A 22,609-nucleotide genomic window follows, 5' to 3' on the forward strand; every position below is an offset into this window, starting at 1 on the left:
GCAGGAGTAAAAATTCCCTAAGTCTCTTTTTGGACTCAGAATAGTCCTGGCTTTCCCAGCAGAAATGCTCCCTAAGGGTATGCAAGGTTTCACCAAAAGAAAACTCTTCTGGAAGGGAAGCAGAGGGAATGGAATCCTCTGCATCAGAATCCTCATAAGTAGATAAGGGTAAATCCTGGTAGTCAGAAGGAACGGAGATATCAGATTCCAGATCAGAATAATCAGAAAGAAAATCAGTTCTAGGTCTCTCAGAGGGGGAAGGCTGGCTTCCCCTAATTAAGGTAATAAGGTCTTCAGCCATTCGAATCATTTGTTTTTGAGGCATATGAGCCTGAGAATGCACTTTGGACGTCGGTTTTCTAAGCATAGTATGAGCTTTAGGCCTGGGGAATTCTGTATTCTTAGCTTGAAATGAAGTCTTCGGTTTAATATGAAAATTGGTAGGCCTGAAAACACCTTCAGAAGCCAGTGCCTGCACAGCGGCTCCAGACCCATCCAAGGTAGAGACGTCCACAGGTTCCAGTGTCGAAGAAGCATCTCGTGGCATACCGGACTCCGAATGGGTCTCAGTAGAGTCCTGCGAATCTGTAGTAGTGGGTATCAGGGGCTGCAAAAGTGCCTCACTGAGTACCGGCTTACTGGCGACTAGCTTAACAGAAGCGTCGTTGGCAGTTTTGGACCTATGCGATCTGTCTTTATCCTTAGGTTTTTTCAGAAGATCGGCAGTTGGATGGCTTAACAAAGCCATTTCGGAGTACGGAGATAGAGAACAAAAGTATTTAGCTACAAAAATAGCCCAACGACAAATAGTTCGGGCACTGAAAAAGGCACAAAATGTGACAGTGAAGGATGCCGTGGTCTGGGCCTAAACAGGTGATGCAGTAAGAATGAAAATCTCTACGAGTTATTTGCTTTCCACAGGCAAGACAATTGTTAATTTTTTCGGACATCGGTTGGGACAAGAAAAAAGGATCCCCAATGGGGTGCTTATCTTTTTGAAGACTTCAGGTCTGAAACTCGAAAATGAAAAAGAGTTGGCCAACTGGCACTTGTGAACTGCTTCTGCTTTGGGCACTACACGGCAAGAAAAAAATGATGTAATGGTATCGGCTACATGTTTTATATCCCTGACAACCGGACGTCATGGAAGAAGCAACAGCATCCAACACAGAAATCCGAAGACTCTGGTATTCAGGCTGGCTGAGTGCTACCTGCAGGCAGATAACCCAAATGTGATGACTGCAACAGTGAAACACGAAGAACATCCTTGGTGTCACAGCCTGAGGTTCGGCTATATCAAGTCCTCTGGATGATAGAGGATGTCTGGAGTATCCAGACGCCACGGTTGTTTTATCAGGTAAGGTCAGAGAAAGGGGAACCATATTTGTCGAGACCAATAAGGGACAATGAAGATCACTCTGCTGCAATTGTTGTTCAGGGGCGAGGTGAAGAAGTCACAGCAAGGCTGGCTCCACTGACAAAAAATCATTTCCATCTCTTTTGGATTGAAGACCCACTCGTGAGGCAGAAGAATAGACCTGTTTAGTTTGTCTGCTATCACACTGGATATCCCTGGAATACGTGTTGCTATCAGAAATCAGTTGGAAGAAATCGCCCACTGCCACACACTGTGTGCTTCTCGACACAGAGGGTAAGACTTGGTTCCTGTGTAATGTTATATTAAAAGTCCTGAATATTAGCCTCGTTACACTATCTTTGTTCATAATTAGATGACATCCCCCTCCCCTTCCCTTTCCATCCCTTTCCCATTCCTTCTTTTGTCACAAACCTGTTGTGTATATATATATATATATATATATATATATATATATATATATATATATATATATATATATATATATATATAGTTCATATGCATTAACATTATTCATTGCTTATTAAGTATATATCAAATATGTATGGTTGTTATTATGAATTTGTATATTCATTGAATAGTAATTTTCTGAAGAATGACATTTTGATATATGTTTTAGAGTTGGCCTTTCATACATTTTTTAATTAAGACGTTTTTAATTAAGACGTTTTTAATCAAGGCATTTTTGTCTTTGTTCTTTGTTTTTGTTTTGTTTTATTTTTGCCTTTATATTAATCTCTGAAATATGAATTTAAACAAATTGACATCAGATAATGTCTCACCATACATTTCATGATTTATTATAGAGGCTTAGTATAGTATCATTATATCTAGATAGACAAAGAATCAAGTTACTCTTAATGGCGTATTTATTTTACTTTCATTTCAGTTCACATTTATGTATTTGAAGCTTTAGATTAGTTTCAATATATTATAAATGCTAAAAATATTCTATTAATTTGTCATAGGTTACAGGTTTATTAGAGTAAGTTTATTTGTAAATTAAATATTGTTTGAATATGAGTTCTAGCTTTCAGTATTAAAAAAGTAGAAAGTAAATACTGTTGAACACTTGGTATTTAAGAGGTCCTGATAGCCTCTTATAATACTGCTTTTTCTTTAACTGCCAGCACTAAGCTACTTTAATTGCTTCATCATTTGACAAGTATAATTGATTAATTGAAGTGGTTTTTGTATTTAAATGGTGACATCTTTGTACTTGAACATAACCTGATGAAGCGCACCAGGATGGTGCGTGAAAGCACTTGTTTCTCTTTCAAATATAATAATTAAAAGTGTGGATTTTAGTCGTGGTGGTTCCTTGCAGTTCTTTCACCACTGCCACACACTGTGTGCTTCTCGACACAGAGGGTAAGACTTGGTTCCTCCCAGTTTGTTGATGTACCAGACTACTGACGTGCTGTCTGTTTGAATAGCAATAGTTCTTAGAGGGAGAACAGTTTGATAGGCTTGAAGCACTAAAAGCACTTCTCTCATTTCTAGGACACGGATATGCATACTGGCCTCAATGGGGGACCAAGTGCCTTGGACAGTCTTGCCCAGATAATGCCCCTCCCACACCATCTGGGAGGCATCAGTGGTCACTATGGCCTTGGTTTACTGTGGGATAAAGGGGTGGCCTAGATGGATGTCCTCATAGTGCATCCACCAAGCTAGATCTTTTCTGCAAAGACTGATGATCAAAATCTGATCGACATAGGCTGTTGAAGTACTGACCACTGAGATGCAAGCAGCTACTGAAGAATTCACATATGAAATCTTGGCACGGCAACAAGAGTTATTGTCGCTGCCACTGAACCTAGGGCTTGTAACTAAACAAGCAGGTGCTTTCTTGCTGTGTTTTAGTCTTTCAAACTTGCTGCCTGAGTTTTGTAACCTCACTGTTGGAAAGGAGGCTACAGATGTTCTCGTACTTAACACTGCTCCTATGAACTCTAAAGTCTGGTTGAAATCAGTTGAGATTTTTTGTAATTCACAGTAACTCCTAGGTTGGAACAAGTCTGTAGAACGTAATCTCTTGCTACTATCAAATGATGCCTGGTCAGAGCAGTAATTAGCCAGTCATCCAAATATGGAAACTCCTGGAATCCTTGCAGTCTCAAGTGAGCTGCTACTACTGCCATGCATTTGGTGAAAACTCTGGGGACTGTGGTGAGAGCAAAGTGCAGAACTCTGAACTGATGGTTACTGGCTCCCAGACTGAAGTGGAGGAAACTTCTGGAGTGCTTGCCCATTTTTATGTTGTAATATGCATGATGAAGGTATGTTGAGCACATCCAGTCATCCTTTTCCAAAAAAGTAAGAATGGACTGTACAGTGATCATCCAGAATTTTGTTTACTAACAGATTTGTTCAATAGGTTGAGATCCGAAATTGGTCTCCAGTCCCCTTTCTTTTTCGGCACTAAAAAATCTTGTGTAAGTTCTGGACTCTAGCTGGTCTGGTTGGACTTTTTGGATGACTCTTTTTTTTCTAGAAGTCTTTGGATCTCTAGGATTGTTGGCTCCCTCTGACTGGGTGGAACATTTTGGAAGAGAAAAGGGTATGACATAACCTGTGGATATAATCCTCCGCACCCAAGTATCAGATGTGATTTCTAGCCAGGGGTTTTGGTGCAGGGATGAGCATCCCCCGACTGCCTCCAGAGGAATGCAATCGACCCTCAGTCAGGAATGCTGAGAGGATTTCTGGAATAGGAATCTCCGAAACCCTGATTTTGCAAGGCCACCTCTGCCATGTGGTCAGCGTCTTCCATTAGAGCCCCTCCCCATCCCTACCTTTCACCATGTGTGTCTTGAAAAGGCCCTCTGGATTTTGTGAACCACATTTTTCCACCCAGTCTCCAATTCCTGGAAAAAAGGTCTTTGAGGAGTGGAAAAATGCATGCCCACAACAGAAAGGGTCTTTTTATCTTTCTCACACCTGGATGTTTATCTAACCTTTGAGTCAAACAACATCAAGGGTAAATCGACAAATGAAGACTTAAATGGCTATGCAAAGTCACAAATTCACATCCAAGCGCGTCTCCTTACAGCTACACTTGAACCCACTACTCTGGTAGTCCCTTCAGCTGCATGTGCAATGAGCCACAATGATGAATTAGATACAGACTCCATGGTAGATAACCGAGAGGCAACTTTGTCTTGCACCACCTCAAAAACAGCTTCTGCCAGGGTATCCAAGAGCTCCTTGATCTGATCCCTTTGAAGCCTGGTGAAATGTGCCAGAAAATTCAAAGACTGTAATGCAAAGGTTGATGATGCATAAATCTGCTTACCAAACCTATTCATTTGTCTGGGACTCTCTTCTGGGCGGATAGATAGAGGAACTTTCCTCAGCCAGTTCCTTTTTCATGGCCACCACTACGACCATGTCATCTACTGCTAAACCTTTTGCCCAAAATTGTTTAACTTCCGCAGGGGATAAAATTTTGTCTGGCCTCCTAGGGATAAGTTCAATGGAGTCGGGCACCTTCCACAACCACTGAGCAATCAAATGAATAAGTTCATCAGTGGGTGAAGTCACCCAAAAGGTAAACGGGTAAGTGTGAAAAGCCTGGGACTTTCAATCAACCCTCTGTTTTAAAATTTCCAGGATGTCTCCAAAGCAGACATCGGGGGGGGGTGATCTGGGGGACCCTTCCTCATCATCAAAATCAGCATCTTCGGTGTTGTATTCCTGCGGGGAATCTAAGTGCTTCTTCTTGCACTATTTCTTCATAGGGACCTCATCAGGGGATGGTCTGGGGAGGTACCATAAGAAGACAGATTCTGTGTCTGAGTCGCCTGAGGTTTTAGCATTCGCTAGCCCATTGGAGGAGCAGGGTGGATAACTAGACTTGAGGAAGGAATATGCTTCGAGGAAGAAGTTAACTGAGTGGCTGAGGCAACCAAGGCACTCTCCATAGCCTAGAAGGCTGAAACCACCAAAAATGGAAGCGAATCTGGAACCAAGATAGACTGCCTGGGAATCGTGGTCACTCCCCGCTCTGATGAGACCACCTCCCAGATAGAAGCCATTGGCAAACTAACCCTAGCCAAACCCCAAGGTGCAGGGATGGCTCCAAAAAACTGGAGTTGACTCCTGCCCCTAGGGAATGACTTGGTAGATACAGCCCCAGTAGGTCTCTGGATCAGACAGAGCCGAAGAACTCAGAGCCTGAATCAGTTCCAAAGGAAACGAGACTGTTGGAACCAATGCAGCTATGCTGGACAACTCGAAACTAAAATCCCCAGGGCCTCAGGGGAATTTGGAGGAAGACTAGTCAACGGGGTGAAAGAATGCTTGGCACCTGAAGGGGTCGGAGCTCAGGGGACACCTGAATTTATCTTGCCCACAAAATTTTCTTCACCAATCTCTACACGTCAGTCTCTCTGAGGTTTTTGGTGGAACAGATAGAGGACACAGAGGGAGACTTAGGTCTATGCAAAAAGACATCAGGTAATTCCACAGCAAAGGGATCAATGGATGGGGAATACTGAAATCTAGACGCTTGCCAACTAGAAATACTCTGTGCCAAATCTCACCAAAAGGATAAAGGGTCTCAAAAATATGTCTTATGCTGCCCGACTGAAAGAACTCCAGCTCTATTCAGTCTCATACCGCTTGCTCAGAGGTGACCTGTGCCTGACATATAAGGCCATGTCAAACCCTGATTTGATGAATATGCTTCACCTCAAAAAATCTAGATCCCTCAGAACCACAAGGGCGGGAGGGAGATCGCAGATATACCCCAGGGATTACTTCAGTGTCACTGCTTGACAGAGGCACAGCAAAATAATAGGCATAGTTTTATTCAAACTAAAGGGGTGGTGAAAGCCAAATAACTATGGGCTAGGCTTATAAATGCCCTTGGGCAGATAGCCTAGTATGAACCTATGAACTATGAACTGAAGTAGTGTTTGGAGCTTGAATCTGTGCATCTGAGCTAAAAGTTTGAATCTGCACTGAAGCCCTCAGTGTCAAAGAATTGGAAGCAGTGGAAGGTGTCTGTACCAACACCACAGCATCAACATCCAGCGGAGCCAAGGTGCTTTTTGGCACCGAGGTCTTAACTTTTTTGAATGTCGTCAATGGAGAAGATGGCAGAGACATGCTTCTTTTCTTGGTCTTTCCAGAGGAAGAGGAGGAAGGCAATGAAATATCAGATTTGCTTATTCCAGCATCTATGGCCTCATCAAAAGCAGCTGGAATTAATCCTTCTAAAATAAGTTCATTCTTTTTTCTCGACTAAGGCTCTGTGGCTAAAGCCATGACATACTGCAATCTTCTTTGCAGGTGGTGTGGTCCCAAGAAGTAGACACACAATACATGTGAGTCTGAAGAAGGAATTTTGTGGCCGCACTGCTGGCATTTCCTTAAAGCCAGAGGGGCTTATGGGTTTTTCAGCCATACTGAGCAAGACGTTTACACTCACACCTCATACTACAGAAGACTGAAGAAAATACAGCAGGAAAAGCAAGCACTCGTAAATTTTTTAACAGAGATAAACAAAGATTTTTTATTTGAAAGAACTGGAAGAAAGGGGGACAGAGTGCAACAAAATGTATGGAAAAGAGTTATGTACCAACAATGGCAGAAAACGAGGTGCACAAAGTGTCCGGAAGGAGGGGAAATTACCAACAAAGGTAATTACGAGCTAAACAAGCAAGTAGAAAAGGGATAGGAAAAATATAGAAATAAATTTATGTTGAAGAAAAGGTGAAGTAATAATAAACAATTTCACTTGGCTCGAGCGCAAAGGTGAATGCTTCTAACCAGGAAGGGGGCAAACGAGATCTGAGGTAACTAGGACATATACATTGTGGATAGGTTTGAAACTTGAGAGTTTATGGCCTGTGAGAGCTATAGAAATGGCCAAGATGGTTCCGATTCTCGAAACCAAACCCACTGATCAAGGATAAAATGAAGACCGACAACTTCAGATCAAGTCTTTCAAAGCACAGGGCTACACAGAAGTCCATACAACCTGTCACCAATGCAGGAAAATTATGCATATGTTTTGATCAGTGAAATATGTTTTCAATGTTTTTATAATGAAAATGATTACCTGTGCTACATCATCTCTACAATTCCATTTTACAGCCAGCAGTAGTTTAGGAAGAATTTCGGGCATATCTGTACAATATTGCCTGTGAAAAGAAGACAGGTTTATGACTGTCATCATAATATGTATATATTTGATGGACATTACTTAGTAAACATTTTTACAAAATACTATAACCTACTTGGTTAAGGGATAGAAAGAGTATATAACACTACATAAAGCCAAAGTATTAAAACACCTTATAACACATACAAAGACATACCATGCAGCAGTTCCTAGCTTATGAAGCAATAGTGAATTTAAGTACATTTTTATCTGCACTTTTTTCATATAGTACTGTAGTTTGTGTGTTTTTGTTTCTTACTGAATATTAATTGAACTGAAAACTGTGGCTCTCTGTCTCTACAGTTAGTTCCCACCCCCCTACCTGTTCTTGTTTTGGGGTTAATCTTGGTGGCTTTGAAATTGCACGCCCCTCTTGCAAATTTGTATTTGGATACTCCTTCTGGGCCCATCTCATTTGCTCACTCAACTGAGTGCAGTGAGGTCATATTCTGATTTCAGGAACTCCTACTGTGTACAAAGAGAGCATTTGGGAAGAGAAAAAAAAATGTTCTAAGTTTGTTTCCTGCCTTTCCTGTAAGTACTCTAGTCCATATACATATTTGCTGTATCCAGAACTACGTGTAAGCTTCTGAGCCTCCAAACCTTTCTGTGTTGGAGAGAAGCCTTCTAGCTTAATTTTGTTTCTTAGAACTAGTGAGTCTTTTAGTTTCAGCACTCAACTCTGTTTCTCTGAGCTCAGGACATGTTCAGAACTCGTCGGAAGCATGAAATAAGCTACAAATTACTACAGCACTCAACTTTCCTCACTCGTCTAGAGGAAAGCAGTTTTTAGTACTTAATAAATAAGCATCTATCCAGGCATGTCCAAGGGTCAGCTCCCGGTGTTTTCTCCTGTCTACCTGATGAATCTGGGCATCTTGGGGCAATGCAGCAATTGCCTCATGTACACAGACAATCCTCTCCTCCGACCACCCAACACTGCAACCTATGAGAGATGCACTTATATAGCCAAACTGGAAGCAAAGCTCTCTTCACTCAAGACTGGAATAGACAGTCAAGAGGAGAAGGTAAACACTTGCACCACATCACACTCATCACATAGTCCTTCAAAATCTACACCACCAAAACACACACAGAAACAAAAAACACACACCTACATTTGCGGAGGCTCTCAATAAAAATCTGCTCAAGCAACAGGGACCTCCAAAGCAGAAACGCAAGCAAACTTCAACCCCCAACACAACCCAAATGACACACAGCCCACAATCTCAGTGTGCCACTCAACCACAGCCCATAAGGCATAACAACGTACCAAACACTCTAGTCATAGGTGACTCTATAGTCAGGCACACTGATGTTACACTCACCAGGCTAAGCAAGGAGAAAGTTACTGTCAGCTGCCTGTAGGGTGCCAGGATCCGCCAAATAACGCACGCACTCAGGTCACTCCACAAGTACAAATAATACTCTGTCATTGACCATGTTGGTGTGAATGACCTGAGACATACCTCCTTGGACTACATGAAGAGAGACATGGAGGAGCTCTCCGATCTTGTAGCCCAGGCAGTTATGACCTTAGCCCTCAGCAGCATCCTGCCATCACCAAGAATGATACCACAGTACAAGAACAAAATGATTGACGTCAACAACTGGCTAAGCTTCTGGTGTCATTCTAAGGAGATCCAGTATTTGTCTGCCTGGGATGACATGATCGACAGACAACGATGCTTTGCCAGAGATGGCCTGCACCCTGTTGCCCTTGGGATTCCGAATACTGGCTAAGGCTCTTGCCACCCCTATAGTGCCTTTTTTAGGCAAGGTTCAAATGACAAATTCACCACTGTAACAGGTACAAGCAAACAGAATCAGAGGACAATGCTACTCAATCCTAGAAGTCTAAACCTCAAAACGCACTCACTCGAGGCACTCCTTAAAATGGAGAACATCGACATCTGTGCAGTGACAGAGACCTGGTTCAAAGCTCCAGAGAGCACCCCAGCATTACCAGGCTATAATTCATACCACACCTTTCGACCACCTAACCCGGACCGATGCACTAAAGGCGGAGACGTGTCCATATTCATTAAGGATATCCACACCTCCACAGCATAATGCATCTGAGATTATCCAAGTGCAACTAACTCTGGGCAAGACCGCAATCCAAATTGTAACTTGCTACAGACTCCCCACCATGCTCCAGGATTCCCACTCCTCATTTCTTGATACACTGGAAAATATTAGGGTACAACCCAACACCCTAATAATGGATGATTTCAACTACCCCACCATTAACGGGAAAACTACTCATGTACCAACTCTTTTGCTCAACGTTTTCTGGAATTCATAAATTCCAACGCCTTGGATCAACTTATTCACACCCCCACCAGTGGCAGCAATATCCTAGACCTGGTTATTACCAACATGGGCAACCGGTGTTCCACACCAAAGGTCAATTCCTCGTTGGTCAGATCTGACCACAAGCTAATTACCCTAGACATCCACATCCCGCCCCCACTCCCCATTAGGGAAACCACCATAAAAAAACTTCTCCAAAGCCAACTTCACACTTCTCAAGACAGAAGTGGCAAACTTCATGACACCCATGCAGACGGACAATAGAGGTATGACTGCTGAATCCTACACAAATGCACTTTAAAAGCACCTACACGAGTGCATGGATCGTGCTATCCCTAACAGAACCAAGATGCTATCCTCCAAAAAAAGGAAGCCAATCTAGTGGTCCTCTGCCATAAACAAACTCTACAACGTAAGAAAGAAACTGTTGCAAAAAAAAAAAAAAAAAAAAAAAAGAGTAAACTTCCATGCCTGGAGGAGCTCCCTGGTCAGCCTCAGTAAGAAGCTGAGATCCCTCATAAAATCCTCCAAAGCTAATTATGAAAACAAAATTGCCACGGACACTAAAGACAAACACAAAGCATTCCATAGCTATGTCAAGAATCTCAATGGCAACACTCAGATCTGCTCTGAATTATAGCACAATGACACTAAATATACAGAACCAACTGATATTGCCAACATCCTGGCAGATAGGTTCAGTACTAACTTTACCCCTCTCTCACCCCCTAGAGGGCCCATCTCTATACTGGAAGAATGCAAAGTTCCTGTAATCACAGCTGCACAGGTAAAAAAAAAAAAAAAAACACTCTCCAAAGCAGAGAACACAGTATCCATAGGACCTGACAATATCCCAGGCTGCGTTCTACACGAACTACAGAACAAACTGGCACCCCACCTAAGTACCATGTTCACTCATAGCCTCACCTCAGGCTTTGTGCCAACTGAATAGCACACCGTGACGGTTATCCCACTCCACAAAGGGGGAGCCACGATGGACCCCGAGAACTACCTCCCTATTAGCTTGACGAGCCTGGTCTGCAAGGCCATGAAACGTATCATCATGGAACTCATAAACAAAGACATTTCATTGGTAAACTCCAAACTCTGGATCCCACCCAGTTCGGGTTTGTAAAAGGCAGATCATGTCTCCTAAACCTGATAGACTTCTTTGAAGCAGTCACCAAAGCCATAGATGAGGGTAAGGTAGTTCACACAGCCTATCTAAATCTCGCCAAAGCTTTCAGATACCATCCCCCACTTTGAAATTATAGATAAACTCACTAAACTAGGTATAAATTCCTATGTCACAAGATGGGTTGCCAACTGGCTCATGGACAGAACCCACACTGTGAAAGTAGCAGACTCCAAATCCGACTTCAGACCAGTGACAAGAGTTGTACCACAGGGATCTGTCCTGGGTCCTCTCCTGTTTGGTATCTACTTCTCTGAAGTACAGGCTAACACAGAAGGTCTTTGGCTAATGAAGTTTGCAGACGACTGCAAACTGGGAGCCATAATCAAAACTCCTAACGATGTGGACATCCTACAAAAGAGCCTCGCTTAGACAGATGCCTGGTGTCAAAGCCATGGCCTGAAGCTCAATGCCAAAAAGTGCATAGTCATCCCCTTTGGAAAAAATTCTGTACCCACGAACTACCACATAGGTGGTAGGCTACTTAACACCGAAATGTGATGAGACCTTGGGACACAGGTGGACAGTAGTCTCTCCTTTGATAACCACACCGCCACAGTGGTCAGAAAATCCTTCTATGTGGCACACCTCATCACAAAAGGTTTTTCATCCAGAAAAAAAGAGGTCATTGTTCCCCTCTACTCATCACTCATTAGACCCATTACAGAGTACAGCGCCCCTTTTGGTATGTACCTCACAAGACATCTACAACTGGGGAGGCCACAGAAATACCTCACAAAGAGGATTACTGGCCTCAAACAGATGCCCTACGCAGACAGTCTCAAAATACTTCAGCTTTACTCCATCGCATATTGCCTACTCAGAGGCGATCTCTGCCTAACATACAAAGCTAAGTCAAACCCAGAGCTGTTGGACATGCTCCACTTAAAGAGATCCCAATCCCTTCGATCTACACTCTGTAGGGACCTAAACCTTGTCACCACAATAAGCAGAACATGCTGGAGGGATAGATTCCTGTCCCAGAGACTTCTCATAATCTGGAACAGACTACCTATGTCAAACAGAGCTCCTTATTAGCACTCTTCAAGAAAAATCTTGATGATTGGATGGGAAATAGGAAATTCACCCCGGGGATCACTTCTGTGGCTCTGCTCGACAGGGGCACAGGAAAAATAATTTTCTTGGGTGGCGACAGCCAAGGTACCTTTTTGGCTAGGCTTATATAGGCCCTAGGGCCAATAGCCTAGTACCTACCTATGAATCTAATTCTGGCTGCACCATCCTGTTGATAACAGGTAATATCTTGGGTATCTTAATATTTTCTGGATCTTTCTGCTACCCATACATGGTTACAAACATAGCAATTAATATACAGACTAAAATACCATCACCTTTAATTTAAATGAAACTCAAGACACAAACAAGTTACACTAGACTTTATCAATGGAAATTAAGATGCAGGAAGACATGCTTATGCTAAAACCAGAATGGGATGCTACTATCTTCAGTGAGCAAAATAAATAAGCTTGTATTATCAATTACTTCTATGATATTGCTAACCTCTGAATTCATGAACATACACACACAAGTATGTCACAAGTATGCAGCTAATTTAAAAAATAAATAAATAAATTTTATATATATATATATATATATATATATATATATATATATATATATATATGAAATTACAAAATTATCAGCAAACACAACACAAAAAACTAGTTATAGCCCAACCTTCAAAATGAAACCTTTTAACACATTTATTGAATTATCTCCTAAGACATAGGCAACCATGTTTACATAGACGATAACAGACCCATGGCCAGCCTTAGGCATAGACGACTGCCTAGGGCACCGTACAGGCTGGCCTTGTAAAGGGTGTGTTATGTATTTATTTATTTTAATTAATATAAAGTTTGCGGTCTTCTTGGCGCTGGAACCAGGGGGCGGAGGGTGGGGGATGGGGGAGGCCAGCATCCTCCCACTTACAACTAAGGGTTTGGCCAGGCGGCTAAAAAAAACTTTATTTTGCGGTGCGAGAGTCTTCTCCTTTAAGGAGAAACTTGTGTATGTCACAACGCCAATGCCTTCAGCAGTTCCGCACAGAATTTAAGCCAACCGTTCAAGAGAAGAGTTCAGTCTGTGTCTCCGCGTGTGGCCGTTTGGCTTATAAAGAAGGTGACTCCGGAAGTGTCAATGTGTCGGTAAAGGTGTTGTACATTTGAAGAAATAATTGGTGTATGTTTATTGTTGGCATTTTGTTTTTTTTTGCATTTCCAGGCCTATTATTAAAATAGTATTTTGACTTTTGTATTAAGTAAAATAAATTGCTGCATTGTTTGCCATTAGATTTTGCTAAATTTTCAACTTACCCAAGTGTGAAGACGTTTGCCTTCTTTAACTGTTTACAGTCGGTTTTAAAAACTTCTTTTTATCAGGATGTGATGGGGAGTAATTTGATGTCACAATAATATACCACAACTTCCCACTATATATTTTTCACAATTTAATTGCTCTTTCAGTTGTGTGAATATTGAAAGAAAGGGCTTGTGCACATCGATGTGTGTCTTAATCCCTTCTGCAAACTGTGTACTGGTACGTAACTGGGGCTCTAGTATGCTAAGCTTCGGCATGGCATCGGCATGCTTGCGTTAGACTTTTGCTACTGGACTGATCTCTTGTAACATGTTATTATCTTAGCGTTGAGTTAAAAAGTCATTGTTTTGTGCAGTGATAATTTTTGTATTTGCAGCTGGTGTAACTTCCTTCCTTTGGTGAGTGAAATTTGCTGTTTTTCTGGGACTGAAATGTACCATTTAATATGTATTAATTTTTTTAACCGGCTAGAAGAGTGATCCATTGGACTTTTTTGTGTAGCTTCGGCTCAGGGGTACAATGAAACAGAATACCCCCATCCTCTCTCTCTCTAATTTATTTACAAAGGGAGTACACAGTTAGGTACAATAAAGTACTACTTATGCAACTGCACTCTGTATTCACAGTAGTGATAGAAAATAGAGGATAAATAAAAAGGGACAATGAGTGTAGTAGCAGTGACAGGGAGAATGAAAGGATCTACACCAGTATGATTACTTACTTATGCAGTAAGACATTCTTAACTGGGTAGGTGGACTAGACCTTCAATCCCTTTTATCCATGACACCAAAAGTTGTAGCTCAGTTACATCATATACTGTGGAGAAAAGCAATAAAAATATGAATTCCAAAGTTAGTACATCAGATTGTAACCCTAGCAAGCATGTCAATGTGGATATTTAGCAATCTGCAAGAGTCTTCCCATTATAGAGAACATTCACTTTTATATTAACAAAGGTCTAGAGAATAGTATTTAGCAGTGATTGTCTGTGGTTGTAAAGAGAAATTGCCTGCAGCAATATGAAAGTGACTACACGTATTCAAAGTGAGTTATACTGCTCAGGCAGAGAGCTTCCTGGAGATGAGTGATGCGAGGATTTTGTTCACCGAGGTTGTCTCTGTGGTCTGACAGGCTAATGTAGTAGTTGAAATGGGTAATTTTTGAAAAGTCTCTCTTTCTCCTGTGGCAAAACAAAAGGGTGGGTGAAGTGTTTTTTTGCTGCTGTCGTAAGGAGTACTAGGATAGTTGAGTAAGCATTTACTTGTAAAAGAAAGGCGGATGTCACTGTTATGTATTTTTAAATGTGACAGAGAAAAGTATTGCAGTGTAGGGGGAATTTTGCCAATCAGTGATGTCATCTAAAAGCTCATTTAATTGTCTCCTAGTTAATTTTCCTTAATCTCTTAAAGATGCAGCCACATTAAGTACCTTACACATTTATTATTGTGATGTTGCAATTATTATACCCAACCTAGGAACTTCCACCAGTGAATTGTTATGGCTAGGCTTGTACTGGCCCTAGGGCCGATAGCCAAGTATCAACCTATGAACCTAATGTATATGTGTGTCTCTATGTATAATTTAAACTGTTTATTTCTGTATGAGAGAGAATGTGTGTGGGTATGTATGTATGTGTATGGAATTTAAATTTGCTGTTTGTATGAGATATAAAGTGTGTGTGTGCTACTGTGTGAGAGTAGGTGTGTGTGTGCTACTGTGTGAGAGTAGGTGTGTGTGTGTGTGTGTGTGTGTGTGTGTGTGTGTGTGTGTATGGAATTTAAACTAGCCATTCGTTCCTTTGAAAGAGAAAGTCTTTGCTGCTGTACAAATCTCTAATGTAGAAGTATTCGGATGAATTTTACTTTTGCAGAGATTGTGCTTATTGATTAATACTGGTGGATTGTAATGACAGACGTTTGAGGGGCCATTTATGGTTAAAATCTTCTGAAATGGGCAGTTTTGTCATTATTGGGTCATGCATTTTGTTTCACAGCTTGCTGGAAAAATTTTCAAATTTACAATTTTAAAACATACTAACTGGTGCTGTATTGTACAAGGAATATAATTTATTACAATCAGGAAAGTGAATCAAAGAACACATACGGTATGCATGGCCATACAAATGTGTTCAAGTAGCCTGTAGTTTGAAAGTAGCCCAAAGGTAAACGTAATTCTCCACTTTCCAGATGCATTTTATTTGAATGTAGGTTTTAATGCTGTTTCAATGGCGGGGAAGTTTACTGCTCATGCTAAGCCTGTTTGCAATGTGCAACTGTTTTATCAAATGGCACATTGTTGTAGAATTTGAAAGCAGTGCTAGTAGCATAATTGCCTTTGGTGCAGAAGGCTGTGGATTCTACTTCCATGCAATATAGATGAAGTCCTGATATCGCAGTTCTACAGTACTTTTGTATGAGATGCCTAGAAACTATGAACTTGTCGGTTTCAGTCATTTCTATTTCAATATTACCAGTTTACCAAATTTGTAATGCAATATAGATGATTAATTCAAGGGCAGCAGGCATTGAATTTGTAGATGAAACATTGAGGTGTAAAGTTGTTTGCCAGTAGCATCCTCTTCATTAGTTACAGATTTCTTTTAATGTGGAATTATTCCAATGATTTTACTTCTGTAGAGATTTTGTATTGAGTGATATTGGTTAATTGTAATGACAGAAGTCTGGGTTGCCTTTTATGGTTGAAATTTTCTGAAATGGGTAGTTTTGTCATTGTTTTTTTGTCATTGGTTTATACTTTGTTTCATTGCTTATTAAAATAATGTTTAAAACTACAAATTTAAAACACATTCTAACAAGTGGCGCTGTATTATACAAGGAATGTAACTTAGTACAATTAGGAAGGTGAATAAAAGAACAAATTCATGTATGCATTGCCCTAAAATGTGTGCAAGAAGTCTAATTAGAAAAAGGCCCAAAGGTAAACCTAATCCTCCACTGGCCAGATATATTTTCTATGAATGTGGGGTTTCATGCCGTTTCAATTGCAGAGAAGTTTACTGGTCATGCTAAGTTCTGTTTTCATTGAAAGACTATCATTTAGCAAATGGCTCTGTGTTTGTGCTGTTCTAGTTTAAGCTACTGTACACACAGGAGGGAAGAGAGGTTGCTATTCTACTTTCACTGAGCTGTAAGGCTCGCCCACCTACCCAGAGTAAATTTAGGTTAACTTAAGCATCCCTTTGAAAGAAGGCACATGGGCTTCTATTTTCTGAGGCCATGACTTTTACAGTAAAATGTGTGAAGGAGCAACAGATAAAGCAGGTTTATTACAAAAAATTCCACGTTCCTTCACTTGCAGTTTAACTATATTACAAGGTATATTTTCTTTCTGTGCATTTAAATAATTGAAGGAAATGACTGGAGTGGCTTTCTTGGGGCGTGACCTACATGTGGGTGTGGCTTATAGGGGTGTTTCATGAGTATGGTGTGAGTGGGGCTTAAAGGGTGTCAGAGTACTACTTCGCCTAGCGCTCCATTTCAGCTAAGGCCGGCCCTGACAGACCATGTTAATATATTCCCTGTTCCATCACATACATTCCTTTGTATAATTTTCAGCAATCCAACATTATATAAATTGATCAATCCCTACCCCCCTTAAACCTCACTCCTCCTCTAAAACATTTTTATAACTTACGACATAGACAAACATACATTAACAAAAAATAAATAAGCCATTTTAACATTTTTTTCATTTAAACAAAACATACATTAATACATTTTTACTATAATCAATCCAACATTACAAAAAATTGCTAATTCAAGGTTGAAATAAAGAAAAGGCTAGCTGAATTTGAGACTGCACAAGGAGAGATGTTTCAAAAAATAACAGAATTAGAAAACAGAGCACATAGAGAAAACCTGAAATTTTCTGCTGTACTCGAGAAGCTGGAAGGAACAGACTGTATTAATTTCATGAAAGCACACATGGGACTGGTATTCCACAACAGGAATTGTTAATTGAAAGGGTACAGTATGTGTACACTGACTATGAGAAAACAACCTAGACCTTTAATAGTAAAAATGTAATCTTACCAGCAGAAGTTGATTCTGACAAAACTGTGGCAGAAGGACAAAGTATTAAAAGTGGGGGACAGCAGAGTGTTTGTGGAGAATGACTACTCATTGTACACCAGGCAGAAGAGGAATTAATTTATTCTACTATATAGGGAATGTCGAGAAGCAGGTGTGAGATTCAAACTGCTGTACCCACCTATCTTCAAAATATTTTTCCCTGGAGAAACATTTTCTTGATGAAGTACATGCCAAGGAAGAAATACAAAAGTTTGTACATCAAAAGTAAGCTGTGAAATAGAAGGACATTCTGCTTCTTGTTCTAATGGTAATACAGACCACAGAGAGACTGTGCCAGTGAAACCTTTCCCAGTGTTTCGAGGGAAAAATGCATAGGAGTTGACTAGAAGAATCAAGAGTGCACTAGAGATGATGCAGAGACAGGGTTTTGGAGATGGAGATGAACAGGAATAGAACAAGAAAATTTGGAAATATTGGACTTTCTTGGACTTTGTTAAACTTGCAGGGGACTCTAAAGCATATGCCCTACTTCATGTTATTAACATTTGGAGGCTAAAGTCAGTAACTTAGAAACTGACAAATGTGGTATTACAAAGCAATAATTATATTTGTGAAAAAGGACAGAACCATGAAAATCTGGAAATACTGGACTTGTTTGGACTTTGTTAATTTTGTGGGGGCCACTAAAGCATATGTCCTCCATGTCATTAATTTTCGGAAAAATACTCAGGAGAGGGGAAAAGGAGGGAGAGAGTTAACTAAGTAAAACTATTTTTTTCATAACTGTATTACTTAAGTGGTGCAGGATTTTCTTTGCATGTTATAAAGTATTTTTTTCAGTTAGTTTAAAGTATAATGGGGATATTAATGTAAATAGGTGCATTTGTTTATTATTTTTGTTTCTTTCTCTTTTTTTCTCTCATTCTCCTTGTTCAGTGTTAAGAATTGTAGGCATTGCAATGTAAAAATAATGGGAACCGGTAAAAAGACCATGACAAAAGAAAAATTGTGTGCTTTTTCTCATTCTTGCATATGGGAATGACTGGGTTAAGGACATTAGCTTTATTTAGCAACAAGTTTTAAAAAACAAGTAAATGAAAAAAAAAACATTATAAGGTCTTTTTTTGTACACTGTTCTGTACCTGGTTCTCATGTCACCAGCAGACAATCTGATAAAGAGAAATGGCTTGGATAATTTTTTTTCTGAAAGCATTCAAGCGTTTTTCCAGCTGGGAGAGCTACAAGATGAGGCAAAACCAGACAGCATTTAACAGAATCATAGAGTCTACCATGCATCTTTGTGTAGCGTGAGTCTGTGTGTATGGCTGTCAGTTTAGAACTTTTGTTCATATTAAGGGGTAAAACTTCAATATTTAAAGATGTACATAGGCATGTGTGTTATTATTAAGTTAGTAGGTTTTAGGGGTGTGTATATGTGTGTGTGTGTGTGTGTGTGTGTGTGTGTGTATATATTTTCATTTCAGGGTTTTCAATAAAACAAAAAGTTCTGCAAGATGTGACACAGGCTCAAATGGAGATGACAAGAAACAAATGTATAAAAGATGAACCTGCCAACAGTGCATTCATTTAACACAAAAGCTGGAACTACACATTTAACAAAAAAGCTGTTATACATAAAAGGCGAGAATGATAATCCCTCAAGAATATGACTTTTTCTATAATGCCTTTAAACATTAATGGTCTCACAGATAAATACAAAAAAGAAAGGGTAAGTGAACTACATTAAAAATGTACAGTGCAAACAACTATGCTACAGGAGATACTTGGAAAGAACTAAGCATGTGAATTTGATAAAGAAAGGTTTTCAGGGTGGTTATTCAGCAGAATACCTGGGGCAAAAGCAGAGAGGAATACGTAATCGCAAGAGGAGCTCCAACAGTAACAGAAGAGGGAAAAAAACAATAATAATGGTAATTTGTAGAACTAAGGGCTACTGGCAAGGGAAGAGGATTGCACTGGCATTTATTTGTATTCCACTGAAAACTGCAATAATAGAGCTAAAGAAAATTCTGGGAGAAATAATCAGCTTTCAGCAAGGAATATTACTTACAGGTGGGGACTGGAATTTGATCTGCAACAGTAAAGATGTGTCTGGGGGTCCCAGAAAAGGAAATATAACAAAGGAGGGTAGACTTCTAAAGAAATGTATGAAAATATTTGGCACGGAAGATGTGATTTCAGTACCAGGAATTCGGACTGAATTTGCATATTATTCTCCAAAATACAAAAACTGGGCTATGCTAGACAAAAATCTACATTTCACAGGATCATCTGCATTTAATTGAAGGTCTTGATGTGCACCCAATAATTATTTCAGATTATGCACCAATAATAGCTAAAATAAAAACACAAGGTGATAAAATAAAAAAAGAGACACAGCGCTTTCCCACCTATCTGTTGGAGAGAAATTTAAGGAATTGGTAGTGGAAATTATTTAGGTGCTATTAGGAAAGATAGAGACTTCTTCTGAAAATATAACTACGGAATGAAATAAAATTAAAGTGGGGTTTTAAATCAGGTTGGAAATAAAAGAAAGGGATCTGAACAAGAAGTAATAAGAATTATTTAGAGAGACTGAAATATTAAAGTATTGCAAAATAGGGGGGATGTCACACAAGAAGGGAAGCAACTACAGAATACTAAACAGAAAATAAGGGACTATACCTCAATAATAAGCTCGAGTTTAGAAAGACTGTTGTTAAGCACCTGTTTTTTTGATAATAATGCGGACCAATGAAAGGCTAGCAAGTACGGTAGATGCACAGGCCAGAGTAACTTGTATAAAAACAAAAAAGGGGGGCCAGCACCAGGAATTAGAAGCAGTAAATGTTTATTATAACCAGACCAGTTTCAGCATATAGCTTTCCTCAGTGGTTAGACATGATTAACAGTACAAAAACTGCATTTAAATATAGCATCCAATAAAGCAATAAATGACAATTTCCTGTGAGAAAAACATAATTAAAAGATAGTGCAAATAGAGCTTATGTGCAAAAATAAACCTAAAAAAATAAACAATTAGAAATGCAGAAAAATATAAATGGCAATATTATACTCAAAAATACAAGGGATAACTCCTACTTATACACAATATATTACAGTTTATCATTTAAACCTGGTGGAAAGAGACCACCTAATTTGACTATCCCTTTCTTTTCTTTGGTATTAAGTAAGTTATGCCACCCTGTTTTGAAAGATTTGTTTCCCAATATTCTATCAATGATGGTAAATGTAAATTTGGCCGTGTTGTGAATCAAGCTGCGTCTATACAAAGCATTGGTCATGCTAGCATTCCTGATGTCTCCTAAATGTTCCAACATGCGACATCTAAACTGTCTTGATGTTTGTCCAATGTAAAATGCTTGACAAGTACATGTGGCCAAATAAATGACCCAATCAGTTCCACAGTTTGCAAAACAATTAATGTAAAATAATTTGCCTGTGTTCTTGCTAGTGAAGTTTTTGGTCTTAAAGACATGTTTGCAAAAGGAACAATGCCCACATGGGTAACACCCAACTAGTTTCTCCCCTGACAAAGTCATTTGGTGATGAATGACCTCCTGGCACCTAACCTTTTTATAGTGTGAAAAATGAGAACCTAATGTCTTCCCCTTTCAGTATGAGAACTGACATCTGTTGCCTAACCAGTCATCAAGCCGTGTGTTAGTTTTGAGTATATTCCGATGTTTATCAATAATCTCAATGAAATGGCTAGTGTTCCTTCCGAATTTGGTAACCAACCGAAGAGTATCCTGACTATTCCTGGTATGTTTATATCTGTATGTCAAAAGGCTATCCCTTGGTTGATTGTGAGCCCATTGTGATGCTGATTTGACATTGTCTGGACTGTACCCCCTCTCCAAAAACCTGTTGGTAAGATCATGATGGCAATGGGTAAGGTCCTGCTGTGAGGAACAGATTCTCTTATTTCTAAGGAACTGAGATATAGGAATGTTATTAATAATATGCTTGGGATGGAGACTGGAGGCATGTAACAAACTATTATACTGGGGGTACTTCCTATAAACCGTGGTTCTTAAGGTGTGATCTGGCTCACGCTCTAGGTGTACATCAAGAAAATTAATTTCTTTATCATTGTAGTTGACAGTGAATTGTACTCCCCCGCCCCCCATTTGTTACAATTGAGATAATCGACAAACTCTTCAAGATATTCTGTGCCCCGTCTCCAAATAAGCCAGCAATCGTCTAAGTAACATCGCCAAATATCAATCTCAGGTAAATACAGATTGTGTAACTCATTATAAATGATATGTTCTTCAATATACCCCACATAGAGATCTGCGTAGATGAGAGCAAAAGATGCTCCCATAGCTGTACCCTGGATCTGCCAATAACATTGATCTTGGAAATAAAATACATTTTTAGTAAGTACATGTTCAGCCATGCAAATTAAAAAGAGTGTTGAAACCTGGGCTGTAGATATTTGTTTTATTGAGCCAGACTTCCAATGCAGTCAGTCCTGCCCAATGGGGAATGCAGGTGTAAAGTGATTTGACATCCAATGTGCACATTAACCATTGGGGTTCCAATTGTGAATCTGAAACTATTTGCAGAAATTCAGTTGTGTCTTTTATTCTGGCCGAAATATGGCTAAGTAAGGGTTTTAAATATTCAGTTAGATAAGCAGACAAGGGTTCAGTGAGTGAACCAATTCCTGAAACAATCGGTCTACCTGGAGGTGTTTGAAAAGGTTTGTGGATTTTGGGCAATAAATATAAATATTGTTTACCTGGGTCCAGTACAGTCAATTGATTTTTGGTTTTGGCACTAATAATCCCTTCCTCAACAGCGGATTGCAAAAAGTCATCTATATCCTGCTTAAAATTGAGAGTGGGGTCCAAAGGCATGTTCAAATAATGCTGAGTGTTATACAACTGTCTTTCCCTCAGCCCAGTAATAATTGGAGTCCATGACAACAACTGCCCCTCCCTTATCAGCAGGGAGAATAATAATATTAGTATTGGATTTGAGATAATTTAAGGCCTGCTGTTCTTCTCTATTCAAATTCTGTCTCAGGATGCTCCCAGAGCCCATATGATGATGTAAATCTTTGATAATTGCTTGCTGAAAGATGGCAACGTGTTTGTCCATAGGTGGATTAAAATTGGAAGGTAGAA

At 39.8% G+C, this 22,609-nt stretch overlaps 1 protein-coding gene across 1 annotated transcript in view; it reads right to left on the reverse strand.

Moving 5' to 3' along the window:
• The window catches only part of PIK3CA (phosphatidylinositol-4,5-bisphosphate 3-kinase catalytic subunit alpha), a 1,902,358-nt gene that overhangs the window by 814,800 nt on the left and 1,064,949 nt on the right, over positions 1-22,609 (reverse strand). Inside the window, exon 14 of the mRNA XM_044070443.1 lies at positions 7,446-7,527. Within this exon, the coding sequence (XP_043926378.1) occupies positions 7,446-7,527 (82 nt within the window). The remainder of the gene's footprint in view (positions 1-7,445; positions 7,528-22,609) is intronic.

Source organism: Protopterus annectens, chromosome 4.part1 (assembly GCF_019279795.1).
Source record: "Protopterus annectens isolate FY-2018-M chromosome 4.part1, PAN1.0, whole genome shotgun sequence".
Classification (NCBI taxonomy): Eukaryota; Metazoa; Chordata; order Ceratodontiformes; family Protopteridae; genus Protopterus; species Protopterus annectens.